At 50.5% G+C, this 17,355-nt stretch overlaps 1 protein-coding gene and 1 long non-coding RNA gene across 8 annotated transcripts in view; one reads left to right on the top strand and one right to left on the bottom strand.

Moving 5' to 3' along the window:
* Nucleotides 1-6,578: 6,578 nt before the first annotated feature.
* LOC309616958 lies at nucleotides 6,579-14,206 on the bottom strand. Of its 5 annotated transcripts, none has more exons than XR_014237664.1 (3): nucleotides 14,107-14,206; nucleotides 6,957-8,271; nucleotides 6,579-6,854 (listed from the first exon to the last, which is right to left on the bottom strand). It is a non-coding gene; the product is annotated as an uncharacterized lncRNA (long non-coding RNA). The 5 variants fall into 5 exon arrangements; XR_014237665.1 differs by having other exon boundaries at nucleotides 6,579-7,958; nucleotides 8,155-8,271; XR_014237666.1 differs by having other exon boundaries at nucleotides 6,579-7,955; nucleotides 8,155-8,271.
* The window catches only part of TMEM150B (transmembrane protein 150B), a 9,113-nt gene continuing 2,282 nt past the window's right edge, over nucleotides 10,525-17,355 (top strand). Inside the window, exons 1-6 of one of the 3 annotated variants that reach the window (XM_082368322.1) lie at nucleotides 10,526-11,975; nucleotides 12,639-12,789; nucleotides 13,624-13,683; nucleotides 13,779-13,846; nucleotides 14,042-14,169; nucleotides 16,662-16,845. In XM_082368322.1, the coding sequence (XP_082224448.1) occupies nucleotides 12,722-12,789; nucleotides 13,624-13,683; nucleotides 13,779-13,846; nucleotides 14,042-14,169; nucleotides 16,662-16,845 (508 nt within the window). In that variant the 5' untranslated portion in view covers nucleotides 10,526-11,975; nucleotides 12,639-12,721. Of the gene's footprint in view, nucleotides 11,976-12,638; nucleotides 12,790-13,568; nucleotides 13,684-13,778; nucleotides 13,847-14,041; nucleotides 14,170-16,661; nucleotides 16,846-17,355 lie in introns of all 3 variants that reach the window. The other 2 variants (XM_082368321.1, XM_082368323.1) reach the window with 2 other exon arrangements.

Here is a 17,355-nt window from a genome sequence, read left to right as displayed (position 1 = left end):
ACGCAGTTTTAAAACACATAAAACAGGGGTCGTGTGTGGACACATGAAATTATACACAAACTTGCATGGGCATGATAAGGGGCGGGGGAGTCCCAGTGGCGACCCCTGGGGGCAGAGCGGAAGGAATGCAACCAGGAAAGCTACTCAGGACATTGTTATTTGTAATTTTTTGTTTTTTAAGCCCGGAGGTGGAAGGCCTAGTTCATTGTATTCACTGTCTGTTCTTTTTCTACGTGTCAGAAATATTTCATAATACAAATAACATTTTAACCCGCCAATGCCACTTCCAGGATTTTATGCCAAAGAAATAACTGGACAAGTGTTAAAATATTTAAAGATGTTTGTCTCAGCATTTGTTGAAAAAGCAGAAAAATAGGAAGAGCTGTAATGTCCAGCTGTAGGAGATTGGTTGGACCGATTACAGCATATTCGCAAGACGGAAGAACAATAGTACCTAACAGTTACTGAGATCTTAGCACACTCCAGTCACTTTGCAAATAGTCCTGTGAGGGAGGGGCTGTTATTATCCCCATTTTACAGATGAGCAGAGTGAGGCTTTCCAAGGAGGTGTAACTGACCACCAGATTACAGAGTTTGTACTCTCAACCCCTGCTGCTGCACTGCCCGGACAGGATCCAGCTGGTTCTCGACCCACAGATGACATAAGAGGCACCTCGGAAAAACGAATAAATCTCTGACACATGCTACAACACAGATGAACCTTAAAAACATCATACTGGGTAAAAAGAGCCAGACACAAAAAGTCACATATGCAGTGATTCCATCTCTATGAAATATCCAGAATAGGTGAATCTGGAGAGACAGAAAACAGATCCGGGGAATTCCCTGGCAGTCCAGGAGTTAGGGCTCCAGTGCTTCCACTGCAGGGGGCATGGGTTCCATCCCTGGTCGGGAAAATAAGATCACGCATGCCTCAAAGCGGTGGGGGGCGGGAGGAAGCAGATCCGTGATTGCCATGGGCTGGGGAGAATGGGGAGTGACTGATATTGGGCATGGGGTTTCCTTTTTGAATGAAGTTCTGGAACTAGAGAGCGGTGATGGTTGCAAAGCATCGCACATGTGCATAATGCCGTTGAATTGTACACTTTAAAATGGTTAAAATGGGGCTTCCCTGGCGGTCCAGTGGTTAAGACTCCACCTTCCACTGCAGGGGGCCCAGGTTCAATCCCTGGTGGGGAAGTTCCGCATGCCCCGAGGTGAGGCCAAAAATAAATAAATAAAATGGTTAAAATGGCAAATTTGACATTATGTATATTCTACCACCACCCCCCCCCCAAAAAAGAAAGAAACTCCGCCAAAAAACAAAAAGAGAGAAAATAATAAAGAATCACCTAGAGAAAGTAGTGAACATATAGATTCCAAGGTTCAGCCTCTTGAGAGAGGCTGGTCGAATATTGAATAATTAATCATTTCAGGATGCTGCTACCCAAAGTGTAGCCATGGACCAGCGGCATCAAGCAGGATTCCGTGGGTGCTTGGTAGAGATGCAGAATCTCAGACCCCGCCCCTGACCGCCTAAATCAGAATCACCCAGACTGGTGATTGGGATGTTCCAGAACACGTATGAGAAGCATGCCTTAGGAGACACCTGTGTTGCAGGTGGCTTCCTCAGACCAGTCATTCACTTGCTGGAGGGATATCGTGGGCTTGGTAACTCTCAAGGGGGCACGTGACTTATTAAGGGGGAAAGCGTGCTATAAAACAGCAAATTCGGGATGATCATATTTTGAGGAGAAAGGGATATCTACTTTTATGTGTGTGTAAATTAAATGATTGGGAGGAGGATTGGAGAAAAGGGAACACTTGTACACTGTTGCTGGGAATGTAAATTGGTGCAGCCACTGTGAGAAAAAAATTTGGAGTTTCCTCAAAAAATTAGAAATAGGGACTTCCCTGGTGGCGCAGTGGTTAAGAATCCACCTGCCAACGCAGGGGACACGGGTTCGAGCCCTGGTCCAGGAAGATCCCACATGCCGCGGAGCAACTAAGCCCGTGCGCCACAACTACTGAGCCTGAGCCCTAGAGCCCATGCTCTGCCACCGCCATAAGAAGCCCGCGCACTGCAACGAAGAGTAGCCCCCGCTCGCCAGAACTAGAGAAACCCTGCATGCAGCAAGAAAGACCCAACGCAGCCAAAAAATATATATATATATGTGTGTATATATATATATTACAAATAGAATTATCATGTGATCCAGCAAGCCCACTTCTGGGTATATATCAAAATGAAATCTCTATCACGAAGAGATATCTGTACTCCCCAGTTCATTGCAGCATGATTCACAATAATCAAGACATGGAAACAACCTAAGTGTATGTGGACAGGTGAATGGATAAAGAAGATGTGTATACATACATTGCAATATTTTTTCAGCTATGAGGAAGGGGGAAATCCTGTCATTTGCAACAACATGGATGAACCTGGAGGACATTATGCTAAGTGAGAAAAAATAGACACAGAAAGACAAATACTGCATGACCTCATTTATACGTAGAATCTAAAAAACAGTCGAGGACTTCCCTGGTGGCGCAGTGGTTAAGAATCTGCCTGCTGGGCTTCCCTGGTGGCACAGTGGTTGAGAATCTGCCTGCTAATGCAGGGAACACGGGTTCGAGCCCTGGTCTGGGAAGATCCCACATGCCACGGAGCAACTAAGCCCGTGAGCCACAACTACTGATCCTGCGTGTCTGGAGCCTGTGCTCCACAACAAGAGAGGCCACGATAGTGAGAGGCCCGTGCACCGCGATGAAGAGTGACCCCCACTTGCCGCAACTAGAGAAAGCCCTCGCACAGAAACGAAGACCCAACACAACCAAAAATAAATAAATAAATAAATAAATAAATAAATAAATAAATAAATAAATAAAAAGAATCTGCCTGCTAATGCAGGGGACACAGGTTCAAGCCCTGGTCCGGGAACACCCCACATGCCACAAAGCAACTAAGCCCATGTGCCACAACTACTGAGCCCGCGTGCCACAACTACTGAAGCCCACGTGCCTAGAGCCATACTCCACAACGAGGAGCCACCGCAATGAGAAGCCCTCGCACCACAACGAAGAGTAGCCCCCGCTCACCGCAACTAGAGAAATCCCACGCACAGCAACGAAGACCCAATGCAGCCAAAAATAAATAAATTCATTTAAAAAAATAAATAAAAATAAAAAATAAAAAACAGTCGAACTCACAGAAACAAAGAGTGGAATGGTGGTTACAGGGAGGGGGGAACGGGGGTTGGTCTAAGGGTACAAACTTCCAATTATACAATGAATAAGTTCTGGGGGTCTAAGGTACAGCATGGTGACTACAGTTAATAATAAAACATTGTACATTTGAAATTTGCTAAGAGAGTAGGTCATAAGTGTTCCCACCACGTACACACAAAGATGGTAACTATGTGAGGTGATGGATGTGTTAATTAGCTTGATCGTGGTGATCATTTCACAGTGTATACATATATCAAAACATCATGGTGTACGCCTTAAATATACATAGTTTTTGTTTGTCAGTCGTACCTCGATAAAGCTGGAAAAAAATAAATGGTTGGTGGTGAGTTGTCTCTCTGTTTTCATGTATTACTTGTGTAACAACAAAATGTATATAATAATAGAATAAAATATAAGTATTCATACTATGTGTTAATTTATATACATATTCCTATATCTATATATACATACCTATGCATATGCACACATGCATGTACATAATTATCTATATATCTGTCTCTACCTATAGCATCATCACCCTGCTCAAAGTTCTGCAATGGACTCATACCCTGGTAGCCAGTCCCCAAGATGACCTTCACTCTGCACCCCACCTCCTCCCCAGGATTCATGCCTTGTGTAGCTTCTTCCACATTGAACCTGGCTGAGCTGTGTAACCAACAGGATATTGCAGAAAAGATGGCATGTCCACTGCTATGTTATCAAAGACACCATCCTCTCTGGGATCACTCACTCCTCTGGGGGAACTCAGTGCAATGTCAAGAGGTCATGGCAATCTCCTTATGGGGACATCCACGAGGCAAGGGCAAGGAACTGAGGCCTCTTGCCAACAGCCAGAGAGGAACTGAATCTGACAGTCATGTGAGTGACCACCCTGGAAACGGTCCTCCTGTCTCTACCAAGCTTTCACAGGATTATGCACCATCCACAGCTTGACAGCCATCTCAGGAGAAACCCCAAGCCAAAACCATCCAGCTAAGCCGCTCCTGAATTCCTGACCCACAGAAACCATGTGAGATGATAAATGTTTATTGATGTCCTAAACTATAGGCAATGGATACACACCTAGATTAAAATCTGATGTCCTTACAATGGCCTCCATTCTTCCTCTGATTTATCACTTACTATTCTCCTCATTGCTCACTCTGTTATAGTCCTATCAGCTTCCTTGCTGGAAGCCGAAAGTCCCAAGCATCTCCAGGTCTTTCCCTGCTCTTCTCTCTACCAGGAGAGCTCTGCCCACTGATATCCACAGGGTTCACTCTCTCACCTGCTCCCGGTCTTTGCTGCAATGTCACTTCCTCAGGAGACCTTCCCCGACAGCCCTGCCTGGAATTACCCACCCACCGCAGCCATCCCCTTACTCTGCTCTGTTGTTTTATGCCACCAGGTTTGGGGGAATTTGTTATAGCAGCCATAGGAAGCTAATAGATGGTTGATTAAGTGGACTGGATCAATGGGAAAGTGGATGATTGGATTGATGGATGGATGGTAGGATAAACAGGAACAGAGAACTGATAGAACGGATTAAAGAATGAAAGAACATATGGGTGGGTGAATGGATAGTTGAATGGATGGATGGAGCTTTGGAGAGCTTGAAGAATATCTGAAGAAATTATGGTTGGATAGATAGGCAAGTGAGTGGATGAGTGGGTAAATAGCTCATTGGATAAATGCATAAAGGCAAGAACATATGCACAGATGAATGGATGGGTTGGGTGGAAGTTTGGCTGGATATGGGTATTTGAGGAAGAAGCATGGCACACTGGAAAGAACTAGATTTTATTTTCTTATTTTGTTTTTTTTATTGGAGTATAATTGATTTACAATGTTGTGTTAGTTTCAGGTGTACAGCAAAGTGATTCAGTTATATATATATAATTTTTCAGATTATTTTCCCTTTTAGGTTATTACAAAATATTGAGTATAGTTTCCTGTGCTATACAGTAAGGTCCTTGTTTGTTATCGATTTTATAAATAGTAGTGTGTATATGTAACCAAAAGTTTGTTTTCTATTTCTGTGGGCCTATTTCTGTTGTATAAATAAGTTCATTTGTATCATTTTTTTTTAGATTCCACATATAAGTGATATCATATGATATTTGTCTTTCTCTCTCTGGCTTACTTAGTATGATAATCTCTAAGTCCATCCATCCATGTTGCTGCAAATGGCTTTATTTCATTCTTTTTTCTGGCTGAGTAATATTCCATTGTGTATATGTACCACATCTTCTTTATCCACTCATCTGTTGATGAACATCTTGGTTGCTTCCATGACCTGGCTATTGTAAATAGTGCTGCAATGAACATTGGGATGCATGTATCTTTTCAAATTATAATTTTCTCCAGATATATAGCCAGGAGTGGGATTGCAGGATCACATGATAGCTCTATTTTTAGTTTTTTAAGGAACCTCCATAGTGGCTGTACCAATTTACATTCCCACCAACTGTGTAGGAGGAAGAACCAGATTTTAGAACCAGACAAACCTGAGTTCTGACCCCAGCTCCCCAGTGACACTGGAAAGTACGGCAGCCGAAATGGATCTCCCTTCAATAAAGAACTTACCCAACTGTGAGGAGTGCATTTGGCTGACAGCCCCCAGCTGCAGTACCTGCAACTATTATTTTTTTTGGATCGACGTTCTTTTTGGGCAGCCCCCAACCAATGACTTAGCATTGGGGTGGGGGCCGTGCTGGGGCCTGACCACTTCCACCCAATGTGGGACTCATCTAATGGCAATCTTTTTTTTTTTTTTCTTTAAATTGAGATAAAATTCAAGTAACACAAAATTCATCACTTTAACCATTTTAAGGTGTATAATTCAGTGGCATTTGGTACCGTTGCACTCTTGTGCCACCATCACCCCTATCAAGTTCCAAAACGTTTTCGCCATCCAGAAAGGAAGTGATTAAGCAATCACTCCCCACCCGTCTGGCAACCACTAACCTACTTTCTGTTCCTATGGATTTGTCCGCAGTGAATCTCTGCTCTGCATCTCCCCGTTGGGCTGAGCTCTTTGAGTTGCATGGTCTCAAGCTCTTCCTAAATATACCTTCCTTCCCCCCTTTCCTTTTACAGGTGGCAGACCGACTCCCCCGCCTACTCCTCGTCTCCCTCCCCTCTATCTTTCACTGGTGTCACCCCCAATAAACCTCTTGCATTGCTAATGCCACAGCAGCATTTGCCTTCTGGAGGACCCAGGGACGAAGCAAGCCTCTTGCTCTGAGCTCGAGCTCCCTACCCTACAGAGCAGCACAACTTCTCAGGGTTGCAGGAGGCTCTGCAGAAGTTCTTTTTTTAAAAAAAATAAATTTATTTATTTATTTGTATTTTTATCTTATAAATTTATTTATATTTATTTATTTTTGGCTGCTTTGCATCTTCGTTGCTGCTCACGGGCTTTCTCTAGTTGCGGCGAGTGGGGGCTACGCTTCCATGCGGTGCACGGGCTTCTCATTGCGGTGGCTTCTCTTGTGGCCGAGCACGGGTTCTAGGTGCGTGGGCTTCATTAGTTGCAGCACGCGGGCTCAGTAGTTGTGGCTCACAGGCTTAGTTGCTCCGCGGCATGTGGGATCTTCCCGGGCCAGGGCTCGAACCCGTGTCGCCTGCATTGGCAGGCGGATTCTTAACCACTGCACCACCAGGGAAGTCCCGCTCTGCAGAAGTTCTGAACACAACCTGGAGGACCTCACAACGTGAATACCTACCTTTATGCAGCATTCACTATGTGCCAGGCACTGTTTTAAGTCCTTGCATGGACTCACTCCTGAACGCCATGACAGAGGCACCATTATGATCCTTGCTTTTACAGCTGAGAAAACAGAGATCCCTAGAGGCCTTCATCCCCTACCCGGGCAGGTTCCCTTTTCTGGGGAAAACGATTCCCACCACCAAGCAGAAGCAGTTTCCTAAAAGTGAAACTGTAATATCATCTCACCCAGAGGAAGACCACGGCCTCTTCCCCTCAGCCGAGCCAGGATAGCAGCCTGTTTCTGGAAGGATCCAGAAGATTCCAGGCCCCCAGCCTGCAACTGGACAGTGGGAGGAGCCTGATTCCCAAATTGAAAGTAGCCCACCAGGCTGGAGTCGCCCTTCCCCCAGTCCTCTCAGGGATGTCCTGAGGATATCAAACAGCCACCAGAGGGACACTAAGCCTAGCCTTTGTACCAATGCAGGGAGGTGGGTACCAAGGCCCAGAGCAGGGCGGGGGGAGTCTTGCCTAGGGTCACCTGGGAGTTGGCATCTTTACTTCCTTTTGAAAGAGGAGCAGGAATCAGACAGGCACAAGCACAGCTGGGGCAAGGTGGGGGGCACACTTTCCCTGGCAGGGAGAGCAGCTGGTAGCATCCAGCCCTCCCTCCCCTGGGCTCCTTCAGGGCCCTGTGTGATGTCCACTAGGGCACACATCCCCTGCACACAGGGACCCCCTCGAGGACAGGGGCTGGGTCAGATCAGGCCTGGGAGCCCAGGTACCTCAGGGAAATATTTACTGAACGAAGGAAGGAAGGATTCTGGAGGAAGACGCTGAGACATGGCTGAGACAGTGGTCTCTGAGAAACGAAAGGAGGGCACTGGTGGGGTCGGGGGAGAGGGGTGAGAACTTGCTAGAGCGCCACTCCACCAGCGCAGTTTTCGTCTGCTTGTTCACGGCTGTATCTCCAGCGTCTAGAACAGTGCCTGGCACACAGTGGGTCCTCAGTCAATATCTGCTAAGTGGCAAACAAAACAAAACAAAATTCCAGGAACTCTGATTCCCCCTCCTGCCACTGGCAGCTAAACTAAGGAAGCGTCCTGCATTGAACTATAGCCACGTGCCAGGCACCCATCAAAGGCGGACCACGCATTCTGTTTTCACTTGATTCTGAGCATGAACCCCCAGATAAAGGCAAAAGGAACAGCAGCTACCTCTTGGAAACACACAGGTGTCAGGGAATTTTCTGGCGGTCCAGTGATTAGGACTCTGTGTTCTCACTGCTGAGGGCCCGGGTTCAATCCTTGCTTGGGGAACTAAGACCCCACAAGCTGCACGGCGCGGCCAAAAAAAAAAGAAACGCACACATGTCAGACATGCTCTGAGCGCGTTAGGCGGGTTGGCTCCGCAATTCCACACTGCAGCCCCCTGCTAGTTACTATTATCTCCATTTCACAGATGAGGAAGCAAAGGTTCAGGGAGAGGAAGCCCTTGGGGCAGGTTACACCGCCAGCAAGAGGCAGAGATGGAGACCCAAACCCAGGCAGTCAGACTCCCAAATGGTACGATGTGCCCCATTTTACAGACTGAGGAAACTGAGACACCCCCCCCACCCACCCAAGGGTCCTGTGGGAGCAGAATAACACCGCCGCCCAAGATGTCTATATCTTCATCTCCAGGACGTGTGTTGGTGGTACCTTACATGGTGAAAGGGACTTTGCAGATTAAATTAAGGGTCTTGAGATGGGGAGATTCTCCTGGATTATCTGGGTGAGCCCAACGTAATCACACAGCTCTTACAAATGAAAGAGGGGTCACTCTCAGAATCAGAGAAGGGGGTGTGATGACAGAAGCACCTCCCACCGTGCAAAGGGAGGTAGAGGCCATGAGCCAAGGGATGCAGGCACCTCTAGAAGCTGGAAAAGACGAGGAGGAAATGGATTCTCCCATGGAACCTCCAGAAGGACCACACCTTGACTTCAGCCCTGCCCACACCTTGATTTCAGCACATAAGACCCCTTTTGGACTTCTAACCGCCAGAAACAGAAGCTAATACATTTGTGTTGTCTTAAGCCACTAAGTTTGTAGTACTTTGTTACAGCAGCTGTAGGACACTCTACAGGCACCCAGCTCTTAAATGGCAGAGGTGGGATTCGAACTCAAGTCTTGCCAAGTTGAAAGCTCTGGATCTTCTGGGGTATCACTTAGATGTGTGAAGTTTGGAATTATTCCAGATGCTTTTTCCTCAGGATCGCTGGGCTCTGTGTGTGTGTGTGTTGGGGTGGGGGTGGGGGTGGGAGCATGTAGGAGTGAGTCAAGAAGCCAGGAATTTGGGAATTCCCTGGTGGTCCAGTGGTTAGGACTCCGAGCTTCCACCACCAAGGGCCCGGGTTCGATCCCTGGTCGGGGAACTAAGACCCCACAAGCATGTGGTCAAAAAAAGAAAAGAAAAAGAAAGAAAGAAAACGAAACGAGGAATTCTACTTTCATGAGGATTAGAGAATCTGGTCCATAATTACGGCAACGACACCTTAGGGCTGTCATGAGAATTAGTGAGTTAACCCATGTGGAGCACATAGGGTAGTGCCCGACACGTAAGACGGGGTAACAGTTACTATCATTATATCTTTTTCATGTCTACACACCACCAGTATCAGCTCCTCTCAGTCTTCCCTGCTCAAGAACCTTCCATAGCTCCCCAGTGCCCTCAGGATAACATCCAAGCCCTTTATGGCAGTTGAGAGCTTTGGGTCCCGGCTCATTTCTCCTAGTGGACCCCACAGTCTGTAACCCAGCAGACTGCCTACTAAGGAATGTTGCTCTCCACTTGGCTCTACAAGGATTGAGTCATTAGCCACTGGAGTTACTCACTTTCGACACACCCTGAAGGGTGTTCAAGGCAGGGATCAGGAATGAGGCACTCTGTGCTCTGGGAAAACTGGCAGAGCAGGCCAAATATCTAACAGAGAGTTAGATATTTTCAGGAGAAGATTTTATGAACCCAATTTCTTGCATCTTCTCATACTTAGAAAAGCACTAAAGTCATTAACTAAGGTATCTATTCCTCGTGAGTAGCAGCAACTTTCTACAGAGATGTGTGCTTGACGGCATGTACCCCTTCTCCAAAATCACATAGATGCTGATATCGGAGCAGTTCCTCAGAGCTCTCTGAGAGGCTGTCTCGTGGGCCACAGTCCTCAGTATGTCCCCAAATAAAACTGAAACTCACAGCTCTCAGGTCGTGCATTTCTATTTTAGTCGACAAAACAAAGGCACTCAACCCTCAGGTGCCTGGTTTCAGGAACCATCTGGACTCTACTGAGAAGGCCTTGCTGCAGCTTGCATGTATCCTCTAAGTGTGGCTCATCAGACTTTCCTAAACGTCCCCCACAACCAAACGCACACTGGCCACCATTGCTAGTTAGCCACTTCCTCTTCTGGGGACCCCCATGCGCTGTGCTACCTTCATTGTAACATCTTGTGTTCTCATTATGGATCCGTGTGTGTCTGCCCTCCAGGCTGGGAACCCACTGAAAGCAGAGATCTTACTCTTGATTGATCGCTGGGCCTCCTCCTTCAAGAAATATTCATAGTGTCTGTCTGTCTGTTTCTCCGCTTTTTTTTTTTTTTTAACTCACAAGGAACATGAGAGCTGAAGGTCCTAGTTGCTGGGACACTGGAAATCCTGCAGCACAGAGGAGAAAAGCGGGTCTCAGACCCTTGAGTCCCCAGATGGCTGGCATTGGTGGAATATTATTTAGCCATGAAAAGGCAGGAAGCACTGCATACTACAACGTGGATGAACCTCAGAAACATCATGCTCAGTGAGAGAAGCCAGACATGAAAAGGCACATATTATATGATTCCATTTATATGAAACGTCCAGAATAGGAAAATCCATATATGGAGAAAGCAGTTTGGTTGTGGCCAGGGGCTGGGGGAGGAGGGAATTGGGAGTGTCTGCTTAATAGGTACGAGGTTTCCTTCTGGGGTGATGAAAAAGCTCTGAAACTTAGATAGAGGTGGTGGTTGCACAACATTGTGAATATGTTAAATGCCCCTGAATTGTATAATTTTAAACGGTTAGGGACTTCCCTGGTGGTCCAGTGGTTAGGACTCGGCGCTCTCAGGGGCCTGGGGTTCGGTCCCTGGTTGGGGAACTAGGATCCCACAAGCCACGTGGCACAGCAAAAAATAAATAAAATAAAATAAAATAATAAAATAAAATGGTTAATCTTATGTTATGTGAATTGTACTTCAATTACAAAAAAGAGGGGGCTTCCCTGGTGGCGCAGTGGTTAAGAATCTGCCTGCCAATGCAGGGGACACGGGTTCGAGCCCTGGTCCAGGAAGATCCCACATGCTGTGGAGCAACTAAGCCCGTGCACCACAACTACTGAGCCTGCGCTCTAGAGCCCGCAAGCCACAACTACTGAGCCCGTGAGCCACAACTACTGAAGCCCACATGTCTAGAGCCTGCGCACCGCAGTGAAGGGTAGCCCCTGCTCGCCACAACTAGAGAAAGCCCGCACACAGCAACGAGGACCCAATGCAGCCAAATAAATAAATAGATAGATAGATAGATAAATAAATTTATAAAAAAAAAAGAGGTGGGGAGCTGAGGGAGGAGGGGCTGGAACTTCCGGGTCTGAGGGAGGAGGGGCTGGGGCCTGGACTCCTGGGTCCTGGGGCAGCAGGAAGGGGGCCCGGGACACAAACACCTGAGTACCAAGAGGGGAGGAAGACAGGAAGTTAAGGCTTGTTCTGCCGGAGAGAGAAGAAAATGGTCCGGGTAGAGGAAGCAGTCGCTTTCTGGGAGGGAGGTTTTTCCGATGGAGATGTCATCACTAAGATTGCCCTTCCCACTCAGTCCCGGCCTGTGGGGAACTCCAGCTTGATAGAGAGGAAGGGAGAGGGGAAAGCCAGTGGGGGGAGGAGGCAGGGTCACCAGGGTCCCACGCCCAACTGCCTCAGGACAGAAACTGCACTCAGAGGGGCAGGCACCTGCAGGTCTGGATTCTCCGTCCCCAAGGAGGTAACAGCTGGGAGGATGGACCTCAGGGGCTAGAAACAACTGCATGTGTTCTGGAAGGGACTGGAGGCCTGGACTTCTGGGTCCCCAAGGGAGGAAGGGTGGAGAGAGCTAGAGGCTCAGATTTCTGGGTCTCGAGGAGGCCAAGGGCTGGGAGTTTGAACACTGAAGCTATAAAGTGGGAGGAAGGAAGCTAGGGGCCCCTGGAAGTTAAGGTGCTGCCTGCTCGGTTCTGAGACCGGAAGTGGCAGTTTTGGGGGGCAGGCCCTGAAGAAAGTGGAGGTCATACTCTTGGCCTGACAGTGTCTTTGGCTCTGCTGGAACGCCGACAGGCCCACCCCACAACCCAGCCCTGTTCCCCAAACCTCTCACGCAGCGCCAGTCCCAGGGCGGAGGGAGCCGGAGGGAGCCCAGGCAGGCGAGCATCGGGGGGGAGCCCACCAGCTGGCAGTGCAGGGAGGCGCTGGGAGGGTCTCAGAAGCCGGGTGGGAGCAGGACAGCTAAGAGGAACTAGGGGATCAGGACAAAGGACTACGCAAAAGATAGGGACTGTTTCCCGAGCAGACAGCTGGCCCATTAGACCCGACCTTTGCCCATTGCTTATGCCTGCGAGCCAATGGAGGCCTCAGGGGTGGTGGCCACGATATGACACACCTGTACCCTTAGGGCTGGTTGCTCACCTGAGAGAGACAGAGAGATTAAAGTCGTGACCTCAGTGCCTGCCCCTCTCCTTCCCTGCAGACCCCGGCATGTGGGGATACCTGTCCCTGCTGCCTGCCTTCCTGGCATTCTGGGCTACTGCTGGCATCTGGACCGTGTGAGTGTTAGAGGCAGGATGGACCCCTGGGTCTGAGGGGGGAGGGGCTGGGGGCCCGGACCCCTGGGTCTGAGAGGGGAGGGGCTGGGGGCCCGGACCCCTGGGTCTGAGGGGGGAGGGGCTGGGGACCCGGACCCCTGGGTCTGAGGGGGGAGGGGCTGGGGGCCCGGACCCCTGGGTCTGAGGGGGGAGGGGCTGGGGACCCGGACCCCTGGGTCTGAGGGGGGAGGGGCTGGGGGCCCGGACCCCTGGGTCTGAGGGGGGAGGGGCTGGGGCCCTGGACCCCTGGGTCTGAGGGGGGAGGGGCTGGGGACCCGGACCCCTGGGTCTGAGGGGGGAGGGGCTGGGGGCCCGGACCCCTGGGTCTGAGGGGGGAGGGGCTGGGGGCCCGGACCCCTGGGTCTGAGGGGGGAGGGGCTGGGGACCCGGACCCCTGGGTCTGAGGGGGGAGGGGCTGGGGGCCCCGGACCCCTGGGTCTGAGGGGGGAGGGGCTGGGGGCCCCGGACCCCTGGGTCTGAGGGGGGAGGGGCTGGGGCCCTGGACCCCTGGGTCTGAGGGGGGAGGAGCTGGGGGTCCGGACCCTTGGGTCTGAGGGGGGAGGGGCTGGGGGCCCGGACCCCTGGGTCTGAGGGGGGAGGGGCTGGGGGCCCGGACCCCTGGGTCTGAGGGGGAGGGGCTGGGGACCCGGACCCCTGGGACTGAGGGCGGAGGGGCTGGGGGCCCGGACCCCTGGGTCTGAGGGAGGGGGAGCTAGAAGTCCGGTTTCTGCGCGTAACAGAAAGAAAAGTTTCGTCGAACTCCCTCTACTCTCTTTGATGTCTCCCCGACTTCAGTTTTTCGCTTGCTGTGGCCAACAAGGCTGTGAACCTCACGGAAGGCTTCCCCTATATCAGGTAGTTACGGTGCTTGGGGTGGGGGGGGTCCGGAGGGAGGAAAGAAGGGGGTCCTGGTTCTGAGGAGCTTCAGGATGACCGTTTATCTCCCCCAGTCGATGTGGAAATAGCCCCCCTCAGAGCTGCATCTTCAGCCAGGTGCTCAACTTGGGAGCTGCTTTGGGTAAATACTCCCGCGCACACTTCGTTCGGTGCTAGCCCCACCCAGGCAAGAGGGCCCCGGCACCCAGCCTCCTCCTGCCCCACATCCAGGAGTTGGGCACTCACTCCAGGACCCACAGTCTCTTCCACCCCACCCCCCACCCCCTACCCAGGCGTCTGGGGCTCGGGCCTCCCGCCCACTTCCCTCTCCTCCCAGCCGCCTGGACCTGCATTCTCCGTTACCAGCAGCTTCGGGACTGGGGGGTCGGAAAGTGGCCTAACCAGCTGATCCTGTGGACGGGGCTCCTCTGCGCCCTGGGCACCTCCATAGTGGGCAATTTTCAGGTGAGACGGAGCAGGCCAGCCCAGGTTCTTGCCCGCCAGAGTCTGGGACTACAACTCCCAGCATCCCCGGGGCGCAGGCTTCTGGTTTGGGGGGGCTGGTCCCCGCACGGCCTCCTGGGACTTGTATTTCTCTTGTGGCTCTCGGGCCGTGGAGGGAGGGCGTCTGGTCTCTGGATAGAGGCCGCGTGGGAGGCTCTTTGTAATCATTCCGTTAACCCCTAGGAGTTTGGGGTAATTCACTGCCATACCCCCATTTAATGATAAAATTTCTCAGTTCACTCCGCCCCCCCGCACCGCGCTGCTTGGCGGGATCCTATTTCCCCGACTAGGGATCGAACCGGGGCCCTGGGGAGTGAAAGCGTGGAGTCCTAATTACTGGACCGCGGGGGAATTCCCCACTTATTCTTTTTTTTTTAATTAATTAATTTATTTATTAATTAATTTATTTATTTATGGCTGTGTTGGGTCTTCGTTTCTGTGCAAGGGCTTTCTCTACTTGTGGCAAGCGGGGGCCACTCTTCATCGCGGTGCGCGGGCCTCTCACTATCGCGGCCTCTTTTGTTGCGGAGCACAGGCTCCAGATGCGCAGGCTCAGTAATTGTGGCTCACGGGCCTAATCGCTCCGCGGCATGTGGGATCTTCCCAGACCAGGGCTCGAACCCCTGTCCCCTGCATTGGCAGGCAGATTCTCAACCACTGCGCCACCAGGGAAGCCCCCCACTTATTCTTAATGTTTGCCACATCGATGGAGTGTTCTCTCTGTAGAAGGCACTAGCTTTTTACGTTGTACAGGGTTATTTTAACCCATCTCCACAAGAACTCCAGGGAGGTCCTTCCTGGTCAAATCCGACGGAGATATTTCTTTATCAGCCGGTTCGTGGTGGTCAGAGATGAACCCAGATTCGTAGACTCTAGAAGCCCACATTCTTAGCCACAAAGCTCAGTAGATATTTGTAGAATAAATAAATGGATGAGTAATAGGAGGAATCTTTGATTTATTTTATCATTTTATTTTTTATCTATTTGTTTTTCAGTATGATGTCTCTGATTCCAAACCTCTCCCGCCAAAAGGCCATGAAAGCCGAAGGGTGTTTAGACAAGAGGCTGCCTCCAACTTAACAAAAATTCCCCATGACATTTGCATAACAAATCATTCACTTATCATGTATTCCTGTGTTCATTAACCTTTGTTTTCCTTTAATTATTATATCCCCCCCCCCCCACGCAGAAGCTTTTTTTTTTTTTGGCTGCTCCCTGCCTCATGTGCGATCTTAGTTCCCGATCAGGGATCCAACCCGAGCCCCGTGCGGTGGAAGCCCAGAGTCCTCACCAATGGACTGCCAGGGAAGTCCCCAGAAGACTTTTTTAGACATTTTCTCCTAATCATCCTTTCCCTCCATGAAGTTTTTATTTTTTTCCTAATATTTATTTATTTATTTGGTTGCGTGGGGTCTTAGTTGCGACAGGCAGACTCCTTAGTTGCAGCATGCGGGCTCCTTAGTTGTGGCCTGTGGGTTCCTTAGTCGCGGCTTGCCGGCTCCTTAGCTGTGGCATGCAAACTCTTAGTTGCGGCATGCATGTGGGATCTAGTTCCCTGACCAGGAATCGAAGAACCCAGGCCCTTTGCATTGGGAGCGCAGAGTCTTATCCACTGCGCCACCAGGGAAGTTCCCCCCACCCCACCCCACCCCCGCCATGGAGTTTTTAGTATGAAAACATTTTAATATAATACATACTATATCTGTAAGCCAGAAACCATTGTAATATTTAATATTTTTTCACCCTCCAAGAACCAATTTTTACCCCCTTGGTGGCAACAATCTGCTCTCTTCCACCCAGGTTGAGAATGAAGGATTTATTCCACTAATATTTTACGAGGCTTGGGCTTCCCTGGTGGAGCAGTGGTTAAGAATCCGCCTGCCAATGCAGGCGACACAGGTTCAAGCCCTGGTCCGGGAAGATCCCACATGTAGCGGAGCAACTAAGCCCGTGCGCCACAACCCCTGAGCCTGCGCTCTAGAGCCCGTGAGCCACAATTACTGAGCCCGTGTGCCACAGCTACTGAAGCCCGCACGCCTAGAGCCTGTGCTCCGCAACAAGAGAAGCCACCGCAATGAGAAACCCGCGTGCCACAATGAAGAGTAGCCCCTGCTCACTGCAACTAGAGAAAGCCCGTGCGCAGCAACGAAAACCCAATGCAGCCAAAAATAATAAATAAAATAAATAAATTAAAAGAAAAAATTTTACCAGGCGCTACTATGTGCCAGGCCCTGTTTTAGGGATGGAGGCCCCAGCAGTGAACAGCAGTTTAAATAAATGCCTGGCCTCGTGGAGCTGACAATAGCCAATGCACCTAATCAATCAGCCAATCGCCGGGTATGGCAGTTTTCAAGCACAGTCCGTGGAGTTGGTCCTGGCGCCTCCCTGCATGGCATCGTGGCCCTCGCCCTCCCACAGGTCTGCCCCTCAACTCTGCTCCCTTCCTCTCCCAGGAAAAGAACCAGCGGGCCACGCACCTGACGGGGGCCTTCTTCGCCTTCTTCGTGGGAATATTCTACTTCTGGCTGCAGCTCCTTCTCTTCTGGAGGGTGAAGAGCCTGCCCCAGCCTGGGGCTCCCTGGATCGGGCCACTCCGTCTGGTCCTCTGCAGCATTTGCACCATCCTCACGGTGGCCAGTATCCTTCCTGGGGCCGGGGACCGGTGTTGGGGGCACGTCTTCATTGGGGTGGGTCGGCTGTGTGCTATTGAGGGTGCCCCTTCCTTTCTCAGCCTCGGTCTCCGTGCAGGATTATAGCGGTGTTGTCACCGAGTCCCGGCTCTGGGGTCACGCTGCCTCCACATACTAGCTGGGGGAGCAGGGGGAACTCCTTTGGTTTCTTAACTTCTCAGTGCCTCAGTTTCCTCATCTATCAAGTGTGGTTAGTAATAAGGAATGTGAGGAATGCAGGAGCTGACACATGTGAGGTGCTTAGGTCAGTGCCTTGGCACATAGTGAGTGACCAATACATGTTGGGAGATCGATAAACCGATGACAGCAGTCCGTTTGGGGTACCGCTCTGTGCTGGGCATCGTGCTGGCTAAGAGCGGAAACAGGAGGTTCAGATGGCCAAGAACCGTCACGAAGTTCAATGGCCGAGCTGGTGGTAGGCTGGAGGCGGCTGGTACAGGGTCTCCTGAGCTGTCTG

Source organism: Balaenoptera borealis, assembly GCF_965194805.1.
Source record: "Balaenoptera borealis genome assembly, chromosome: 19".
NCBI lineage: Eukaryota > Metazoa > Chordata > Mammalia > Artiodactyla > Balaenopteridae > Balaenoptera > Balaenoptera borealis.
This window is presented reverse-complemented; position numbering and strand designations above follow the sequence as displayed.